Source organism: Cynocephalus volans, chromosome 15 (assembly GCF_027409185.1).
Source record: "Cynocephalus volans isolate mCynVol1 chromosome 15, mCynVol1.pri, whole genome shotgun sequence".
In the NCBI taxonomy this organism is placed as follows: Eukaryota; Metazoa; Chordata; class Mammalia; order Dermoptera; family Cynocephalidae; genus Cynocephalus; species Cynocephalus volans.
This window is the reverse complement of record NC_084474.1, coordinates 46410786-46421916: the sequence shown is the minus strand read 5'-3', so window position 1 is coordinate 46421916 and position 11131 is coordinate 46410786. Positions and strand designations below refer to the sequence as shown.

General features: G+C 33.9%; 1 protein-coding gene across 1 annotated transcript in view; it reads right to left on the bottom strand.

Annotated features, from left to right (window-relative positions):
• Positions 1-3377: 3377 nt before the first annotated feature.
• Positions 3378-11131, bottom strand: part of NECAB1 (N-terminal EF-hand calcium binding protein 1) — a 172411-nt gene continuing 164657 nt past the window's right edge. The window contains exons 11-13 of the mRNA XM_063079081.1: positions 7859-7936; positions 6600-6691; positions 3378-3406 (exon numbers count right to left, since the gene is read on the bottom strand). Of these exons, the coding sequence (XP_062935151.1) occupies positions 3378-3406; positions 6600-6691; positions 7859-7936 (199 nt within the window). The remainder of the gene's footprint in view (positions 3407-6599; positions 6692-7858; positions 7937-11131) is intronic.

Below are 11131 nucleotides of genomic sequence, written 5' to 3'. Positions count from 1 at the left end.
CACTTTAAGAACAGATGAACTTGAAGATAAAGAATTATTCATTTTATATTTTGGACACCTGCAAATGAAGTGGATCTAATAACAATAGCTATAATGGACTGTGATAATTCAATTTATTTTTTAATTTTGATGGTTGGCTATTTGGTTTCTCCTAACATGAGAAAGAGATATTTTAAACTATAAAGAATTTTCTAATCATTTTCAGATTTGCAGGCAGTTTCCTGCCTGAATTGGGAAGTAACATTGGAAAGTAGGAATTTGGTTAGTGAAGTGGGAAGACTGTGTATTTATAATTTGCATGCTACTTGCAGTTTTCTGTTTTTCATCACTTGTAATAATGGAATGGAAATATAAGCTGTAAAGATTCTCAAATACAAAGTATTTGATATGATGTATATATGGTACATAATTTCTTGTTGCTTTTAAAGTTACTTTTCTGTTTTGTTTGTTTCCCACTAATTTCATACCAGCACTTGAACAGATTGTTATGATCTCTCCAGAGGCTTAGAATGGTTTAGGATGTCCAATGCATAGTTCTCAATGACAGGAGGGAGAATTTTAAAATAAGCATTTCTTTTCAAATATATGATTGGCCTTTAGGTTTTTGATAGTAACATTGTCTTAGATTGATAATTACTAGCAGAGATTGACAATGTGGAAACAATGGTAGTGAATGAAACTGAAGTTGAAAAATAGCTGCTACTTATCTCATTAATCAGACCATATGAACAGTGGAAGTTGAGCAATTGCAAAATAAAATTGCTATTCTTATTTCTAAAAGAGGAAAAATTTAGGCATTTGAAAGTAATTGAGGTGCATTGTTTCAATTCTAAAACAAGAACATGTATGGATGAAGAATGTTTGGGTTTAAACCTTTAATTCCTAGAAATTTTACACAATAAATCTGCAGTTTTTCACTCGGGATGTTATTGTTGTTAAAAAAAAAAAAAAAGTTTCTTCTAGCACAATATCCAAAAAAAAAATTGGTAAGTGTAAACTCTCCCTACTTCTATTCTCTTAGATCCCTGGGTGATCTAAGAATGCAGGGTGTTCAAGGCCATCATTTAGTAGAAAGTTAATTTTTCACTGAATTGTGAACTCCTAAAACCAGTACTTTTTTCTTCACCGGTTTTTGGGCTTGATACCCAGATTCAGGTTTTCAGTCCATAGTAGGTTTCCTATCTTGGTCTTTCAGTATGCTCGTTCTCACAACATCATTCCCCGGAAAAATGATTGTTTTTTAAATAGAAAAGAAAAAAGAAAAAAAAAAAAAAACCTTCATTAACCATACATTTATTGCTTACTTTAAAATGAGATATTTATGTTTAGGGCCAGTTTTTTGGTTTTTTTTAATTTGCTTTTTGCTCTACTATTTTTCTTTTGTATTATATGTTCCAGTATATATATGTGAATACATACAAACACACAAGTACATTCACACACACACACACTCATAAACATACACAAAAATATATATATAATTTGTATAAGAGCTTGGGTCAGAATTACCATATAGTTAAATTGGTTTGTTTTCTTATTTGCCTATTCTCAAGTCCTGTTGATTTTAGTTTAAAAAATATGATAGAACTTATTCCAATTGGGAATTGAGAGAGCTCTTTTACTCAGCACTGTTATTGAGGGAAGAACCCTTTTAAAGTCATTATACCATGCTACTTTGGAAACTGCCTAGTACCCAAAAGATTTGATATGCTTTTTGAATTGGTTACTTAAATGGTCAGACCAGAGCAATGTTTTGATTGGCTATAATTTGTATTTTTGAAACCATTTATAACTAACATTTTCAGGAAGAGTCTGTATGTCAAAAGTACCTTAGGTTTCTTTTTTGATCCTTTCTTACTCTATATAATCAGAATGAGACTGCAAAAACTGTTTTATCTCTTTGCCTTTGTACATGTGTATAGCTTGTTTGAATAATCACTGTACATCTTCATTAATGTTCTTTATTTTGTATATAAATTAAAAAAGTTGAGCCAGGTGTTGTTTCCTAATGCTTGCCATCTTTAGAGTTGACCAGAGACACACACATATATGTGTCAAAATTTACTGCTTATGTGTAATAGAAACTATGAAGAAATTCTTTAATTTCAGTTAGATTGAATGAGGGCTGAGGGTATACAACAGTATTGGTAAAAACAAGTGTTCCATAAATTAGTTTGAGAAAATATTTTAGGTCAAATTTTATGGTTAAGAAGTAAAAGTTCAAACTTTTTTCTTGAGTTTTCCAATAATGAAAAAACAGGAAAATTTTACTTTACAATTTTTCCCCAAAGGCCCATGGCTTTAAAGGAATTTGGATTAGAAAATGGCATGGTAACACATTTCTATAGGTATTATGTTTTCATTAGCAGGGTTTATAACAGGAATAGAAGAGACTTTTATTATTAAAAATATTTAATTTCTGAGCTTATAGAAAAGAATATATAGTCATCGTACTGTTGAAACTGGAAGACAGATGTCTTCTGTCCAGTACTTTCCCTATTTTATATACTTCCTTAAGTTTTGTACTTGTTTTGTATTTCCTCTTTATTCATTTGGGTTAAAATTTTATTTTTAAAGTATTTCGAAATCCAGATTTAAATGCAAATGTCTGTTTTTCATAAGAAAAATGGACTCTCCAGATCACAGACCAAAACCATATGCAATAAAATTTGAACCAGATTTCTCCAGAGTAAAACTCTCTTCTTTTCTTGATGTGTTTAACTTATACATAGGGAATTATGATGCTAAAAAATGATATAATGGTGATACATTACCAAATAGTACCCTAACTTATCACAAAACTGTCCACTTTTGAAAAAGCAGCTTATAAACTGACAAAGATTCTATAGGTTACACAAGGTTGTTTTATGTCTATATACTACTTTTTAAAGTAATGTAAAGAAAATGGTCATAGGATCGTGAGTTGGGAATAGAGTAGACACTGTTGAAGAATAAGCTTCACTCACAGAAAATCTGTTACTTAAAAAAATCACAAAACACTGATTTAACCCCTTACAGTATATGACAATCTACAAAATCTGTCCTATGAAGTATACTCTAAAAATTCCCATTTTAAATATTTTTTCTTTATCATAATTTCTTTTTCACAATTTTATTCCTTTATGCATATACTTTTTCCACGTATTAGGATTTTGTCACTAGATGGCATCGAATATTGAGAATAATAGTGAACTCTGAAAATTGAGCTAAAATTCACATGAATATAGAATACATTTTAGAAGAGTGCACTTAGATTAATAAATGAAACAAAAGTATACAGTAGATTAACAACCACAGAGAATTTTCTAATTAATATTTTAGATAAGAACACTTGTTCTGCACTTGGAACCAACCATAAAGAAAATGTCTAGGAGCATCTAGTTATTGTTCAGGATCCACCATGAAGCTGAAAAGAGAAAAACATTTTTTACAATAATGAAAATAACTTCAAGGCAAAGAAAGCTCATAGTACAAATCATTTTTAAAGAGAAATCCCCCCCTACCTTTAGTCTGCATAATTATCTTCTAGTTACCACTTCCTGACTATTTAAGCCAAAACTGGATTCTTCCTATACAATTGTTTATTTGTACCATATCTTTTGGCACTTTGTCATAGTCTAAGATTTTTTTTGTTATATATGAATCATTCTTGTCTTGGCAATGAGATTATAAATGCCAAGAAGATAAAGTCATTTGTTGTTTTAATCTACCCAATGTTGGCAGTAGTAAATATAATATACAAGGTACTTCTACACATAGATTCTACAAGGATTGAGTATAAGCAAGTATATGTGTTGTAAATATTTCTAGTATATCTATATTGTAAAATTGGAAATGTTTTCCCCAATGAATATAAATATCCCAAAGACAAATCTATGGAAAAAAGTATAATTGGTAGAATGCTGTGAGAAACAAATGGAAAGGATTTAAATTTGCTTTCAAGCTGTTTAAGTAATTTGCTGGCAATAGGGGTCTTATTTTCTTGTGTATCCTCTTTTCTCATAACCATAGGCTTTTCTCTTATGCCAAGGGATATTCTGCCCCACAAACCGAGTTTTCATACTCTCTTTATCTGGGTAGTTTATAACGGCTAATGGACCTGTGTCATTCCAGTCTGCCTCATTTGAATGATTTTTATATTTCACAGTTCACAGGAATATATTTTTAGCTATATTTAGATATTTTCATATCCAGATGTAGTCTGGTTCAGTGTCTTTATTTCTTGAGATGTATCTTAGGTAAATCACTTAGTAATCTTAATAAAAAAGCAATCTTATTAGAAATCATAATTTGTGAGTTAAATTAGAAATACAAAACTACTCATTCTGTATTTCTAAATGTAATAGCTGTCTTTTTTCTTTCAGATTTTAATTTTAGGTCTAAATATGTGCAGCTAATATGTTTTTCATTGTTTTTATTTTTAACCTTCATAACCATATAACACACAAAATGCACAAAACTGGTTATTAAAAATAGTATTTATTAGAAGTCACATGGTCATTAAAATCCATAAATAATATTTATATACTAATTCCAGCTTTTTGTTCAAGGAGTTGTATCTGCCATTGCAACTATACAACTTACACTTTAAAATAGAGTGGGATACCCCAATAACTGTTAAAATCTTGTTTGAAGTAGCTTAAAAATTGTGTTAGAAACCAAGCCTAATTTTTCCTTTTGTTCTATCAAATTTCAGGGATCATTGTTGAATTGGATGTGATAGGACAGTTAATGCAAAAGAGGGTACAATTAAAAGGCATTGTATTGAATTTGGGTTCAGAGAACAAGAACAGATCCAGTTTTATTTGCATTCAGTTTTTCCGTCTAAATTAGGAAATGCTATGAGAGAGAGTGATATAATACTTGTACCAATGACACTAATAATGCATAGAAAGTTAATTCAAGATAATGATGAAGTAAAGTTGGGCCAGAAAACTCTATCAGGTTTACTTTACACTTCCATTTCTTGTTATAGCATTCCCTCCCACCCCCAACCCCGTTGGTAAGTCATCAGCCTCTCTGTATACTATTTTTGTTCTATTTTTGTGGCTGGCCAAAGATCCCAGCCCTTGACTTTGGTGTTATACCACCACCCTCTAAACAACTGAGCTAACCAGCCAGCTCCTCTACCAACTTTTTAAAGAAAGGCATTTTCCCAGGCTTCTCTTAAATATTTTGCTCCTATCTACACACTTTCTCAACAATCCCAGGCTTCAGCCACATCATCTTGCTGTGGTTAATGCCTGATAACTGCATTTGCAAGTGGAGTCTCAAACTCTGGCTAGCTCCCTGATTCAGGTGCTTTCCTTCCCTGGCCTAGATTATTGCCCTTCCTGGTTAATCCCTCTCATCTCTATGACATCCATCTTTCTCCATCCTGTCAGTTATTACTGATTAGAGCATGTCACCATCTCTTGAAAACCTTCAGTGACTCCAGATTATTGTTGAAACTCCTTATTATGGTATTTTCACCCTCACTGCATACTCTCTCCACTCTTCCCACGTGTACCGAAGACAAGCCTTATGCCTTAGTCATACCTTTTAATAAGCCAAGCACATTCACAGCTCTTCCATTTGTTCATGTCTAGAATTTACCAAAGTATCCTTTCTCCTCATCTTTACTTGCCCAAATCTCATCTTTTAAGGGCCACTTCAAGAGTCATCTCAAAAACCATTAAAGAAGTAATCACTTCTCTAAGTCCACAAGTACATATTACATCTGATGGCAACTACTGTTTTATGCCCTGAGCTGTTTTTTTTTGTTTGTTTTAGTCCCCACCTTCAAACATCTGTCAAACTGTACAGAAAGCACTTTATGAGTTGGGACTACATTTTTACTTCATATCTTCGTTAGCTGCCAACACGATGATTGTTTAGAACTGGAGCTCAATCAGTGCCACTAAATAGGGTATGCAACCCAGTAACCCCAGTGTCTAGTACATATTAATACTTAGTAAATATATTTTTAATCAGCAATTGAATGGATGGGTAGATGACCAAATGAATTTTGGTTCTCAATTATCTTAAATAAGTTTTGGCTAGACCAGGCTTCTTAGACAATTTAATTTCAAGTTTCTTCCTCCCCATTTTCCTTATGAGGGTACTTCAAAAAGTTCATGGAAAAATAGAATTAAAATATAATATGAATCTTTCCATGAACTTTTCAAAGTACTCTTGTATAAATATTATTTTAACAACTATTATAATAAAAATATTTCTAACACAATTCTAATCTACAGTCTATGGGTCACTTATTTCAAATTGTTTTTAATACACTAAATTATAATATAGTAAAGTATTTGAATAACTCTTTGAAATATCATGATTTGACTTGTACTGCAAGTTTGTTTATACTTTGAAGATGACCAGCAAATGACTAAATACGTTGACTATAAATAGGGTCAACTAAGGAGTAACGATAATAGAACAAATATGTAGATTTCGTATTTCCTCTCCTTCACCCCCAAATTTTAAGGTATATAAAGAAACAATAAAGAGAGAACCACTAATAAAGTGTGGGGGCAAAGAACATACTATCTTTTAAAAAACAAAATACAGTACAAAGGTACATAGGAGCATCGTGAACCCAGGATAATTACCAGGAACTAGCATAGTAGATGTGAGCTCTGGAGTTTCCAAGAAATCCACGTTACTTCTTTGGAATGTCTTGCTACAATTCGTCTGAAGGTGGCTGTATAAATAATTACAGGTTATTTATAATCTTCCTAAGTAGACTGTAGCAGAGATCAAATTCAACCAATATGCAAAGTTTTGGATGATTTGGATTAAGTGCCTGGATACAGACTTCTTTTAATGGTTATTTAGCCTTAAAAAAAGACTCAGGAGTAATAATTGTCATCAGAAATTTTTTAAAAAGGTTTTTAAAACAGGAGAACATTAGTTCTCTAAAGATAATTAAACAATAGGCTGCAGACCTTAATTGCAGTAAGAAGTTTAAACAGAAGAAAGAGTATTCGGGCTGTCCAAGTGTTTAAAAAACAGGGTAGTTCAGAGTAACTATAAATTTTCCATCCTAGAGAATAAAAAATAAAAACACATTTATCTTAAAGTGTAAGCCTGGAAATACGGAGTTGAACAAGTTGTCTTTAAGGATCCTTCTATGCCTGAAATACTATTGATGTCATTTTGCCTTCATTATAGCACAAAGTGCCTTCAAAATAGCAACAACGATAAAAATTTTAGGTGAAATATGTATCAACTGAATTTCCAGGTGTTCCATTATTTCTATTACCATATTTAACATCCTAAAAACATGGACTTACTGGGGAACTATATTCTTATACCATTTAAAATCACTTGGAACTGTTTATATAATCTCAGAACAGCAAAATTTTCCTTCACTCATTTTTCTAATTATATATTTCTTATTTATTAGTAATCATTTTAATTTCAAAGAAGTTGATTTGTTGTTAGTCTTTGATAATGTCTTGAATTTACCTTTTATTTGCAGTGTTTAAAGATGTTTAGAAAAATTTTTAGGCTGTGATGATCTTAAAATTTTTTTTCTCCTCCCTTTTCTACCTCTTTTGTCTCCACCCCCACTGCCATACCCATCCTGCTTAGACACCCATGACCCTTATCTAAATCTTATCTGAAAACGTCAGTAAAATAGTAAGACTCAAAGTGGGATTATTACCAGAAGTATTTGTGCTTCAAGAAGGGAGGGGTTTCTAATCCATGAAATTCCTAAAGGTGTGGGGTTCAGGGTACTGAGGAAATGGGACAGGTTTTAAGGTGAGGTGAAAAGAATGGAGCTTTTCCTACAAGTCCTAAAATTACATCATATATATTGCCACCTTCCTGGCTCCACAGAAAATCAGCTTTGCTCAAAACTTACCTATTCCACACACTACTATTCTCCCAGAACTCATAAATCATGTAGCGAGATTCATTCAAAAGCTTCTGTATAGAAATACTGAAATGGAAAAGAAAAGGCATGATTAGCCACTGGACATTGAAGAAGCAAACTAATTTTTCTAATCTCTATCTGTGGTATGAAACAGTTTCCAAGTGCCTGCATGAAAATTGAACAGGTTTGTCAAGAATGATTAATTCAATATGTGTTTAGCTCCCCCCCCCCAATTTTTTTCCCTACTTTTCTGATTTGGCATCATAAAAACAGTCTCAAAATATTACAGACATCACAATAATTTAAAAAATTTTCACTTACTCATTCAAAACGACTTATCGAGCATCTGTTGTGCCAGAGTTCAGAAAAATGTAAGGGCATTATCTGCCCTTGCCTTCAAAGGTAACTCTTTGGATTAGCCCTGTCTAGCACCATGGATCTTGCCAAATTCTTAGACTTACCCCATCCCTGTATTGGCAAGTTTTGGTTGGGGACCTGCTTTACGCTGTTTGAGTCACTTGGACCACACTGCAGCTATACAACTAATTCCTAGTTTGCCAGTGCCTAATGGTTCTCTTCCTATTTCTCTTTTACACACACACACACACACACACACACACACACACACACACACACACACACACACACACACACACACACACACACACACACTTGCTCTCACCTCTAAACTTTGTCTCTGGATCGAGTCTGAGAGCCCCACATTATGACCATAATTTCAGGTTTTCTTATAGTTGCTTTTCCTATTTGAGGAAGACAAGTGTGTTGCTTCCAGCCCTTTGACTAGCCTGAAGGTGGCTAAAAGCCTATATAATAAGTTTTGGGGGAGTAAAGGAAGGAGGCTGGCTGAAAATACAGGTTGTGGTGAAGACTGGGTTTAATCCTATAGCAATGAGGAGCCACTGATAAAGCAGGCAGAGGACATGGCTAGAGTTTTAAAAGATCCTTCTGATGACAGTGTGTGGTATGGTATGGAGGGCAGTCATACAAAGAAGGAAGAAAAGCTAGAAAGGTAGTGAAATAGCTTAGGTGAGATAATACTGAAGATCCAAATTAATGTTAAAGGAATAAAGAAGAGGGGACAGATTCATAAACTTACGAATGTGCAAGATAAAAATAAAGATGCCTTTAAAAAACTTGATTATAAAAGTACAGCTTGTCAAGTCTAATGTTTTACAATATATTCAAATTAGAAAGCAAAATGAGGGGTTAGAAAAGCAAGGATTTTGAGTTAATAGAGAACAAAGAATTTACCAGTACAATAGTTGATTAATGTGTTCCCCAATGTTCATCGCAGCACTCTTTACAATAGCCAAGAGTTGGAACCAGCCCAAATGTCCATCATCGGATGAGTGGATACGGAAAATGTGGTACATCTACACAATGGAATACTACTCAGCTATAAAAACGAATGAAATACTGCCATTTGCAACAACATGGATGGACCTTGAGAGAATTATATTAAGTGAAACAAGTCAGGCACAGAAAGAAATACCACATGTTCTCACTTATTGGTGGGAGCTAAAAATAAATAAATAAATTCACACACACACACACAAAAACCGGGGGCGGGGGGGGGGAGACATAACAACTATAATTCCTTGAAGTTGGTACGACAAGCAAACAGAAAGGACATTGTTGGGAGGGAAGGGGGAGAGGGAGGAGGGAGGGAGGTTTCACAATAATCAACACAGGGAGGGCCACAATAATCAACCACATTGTATATCGACAAAATAAAATTAAGAAAAAATAAAAAATAAATAAAAATAAAAAAATAAAGAGGACTTCCCTCTCCAGTTATCCCAGAACAACAACAAAAAAAGTAGACTTAGGATTTACCTAAGTTTGACCAGCAGATGGCAGTAGCTACACAGAGAAATTAAAACTTTTTTTTTCTTTAGCTCTTTGCCTGTAAATAGTTTAGTGTTTTGCAGAGTTATCTAGTTGGTTCATTAAAGTATGATGTAACAAATATTGTTATTAGCTCAAATTCAGATTTTCTGGGGAAAAGTCTACTATAGGATTATAAGAATTGAATAGAAAGTAGAATTTATGATTTTCTAATCCCAGGAGTTCGTGAATGGGCTTTTTGGGGGTTCCTTGAAATCCCAGAAATGACCTGTAAATTAATGTGCATATATACTTTTTCCTAGGAAGAGAATCTACAGCTTTTATTATAGTGTCAATGCATTTTATAATCCCCAAATGTAACCTAACGGTGTATGGACAAATTGCAATCCATGCCTATTTTCTTTAGGACAAAGTTTAAAATACTCAAGCTAGCCCTTTTTTGACTACCTCCTATGTAATAATGCATTTGTACTGTTTATTACATTGAGCCCACTTATTCTGCTATTTGAACCTTTCATTTTCCAGACTAGCCACAAGACCATAAGATATTCACAAAATTTTAGCATAATGCTCAAGCTCTTGAAAGATTGAAGAAGATATCACAGACTGATATGGTAGTGGTTTAAAGTATGGCCCAACAAATCTACCACCATCCACCATTTATTAGCTGTGTCACCTTGGGCCCTTTACTTTACCCCAGTTTCCTCATCTGTAAAATGGTGATGAGAATAATACTATGAGGATTAAATAAGGTGTCACATGTAGCATGCTTTACTAAGTACTTGGCATACAGTGTGTGTGCGTGCGTGTGTGTGCGTGTGCGTGCGTGTGTGATCCGTTGTTAGCCTGACCAATAGCTAAAAAGGAAGCAGCACTTTCATTGGATGAGTAGGTATGAAAGCTAAGCCCTAATGGTGTCAAATCTGAGAAGGATGACAGAAGTAAAAGGAGCAGGGAGGAAAGACTAGAAAAGAAACTGAGGGGAAAATAGACACATCCTTGAAAACAATGAGAAGCAGCAAGCCAATAATATACATATTAATAACAATGGTGGTGATGCTGATTTCTAACATGCGCTGCTCTGTTCCAGGCCCTGGTCTAAGCATTTTACATAGATTAAGTCATTTTACTTTCACAGTTGCTCTGGGAGTCATGTGGCTGACTCTGTCCATTGCCTCCCCAACTGTTGTTCTCCTCTCTCTTGCTAAAAGAACCCTGCCACTGTTGAGTCTGCAATGTACCCAATGTACCAGTCGGTGCTGGACTGAGACTGTTATGATAATCTTGCTCCTCTCTGCTGGACACTTGTTTCCTAGTGTCCCCTGGAGCCAGGAATGTCCATGTGACTTGAATGCTGGCCAGTGTGATGCAAAGGGAAGTATGCTTCCCATG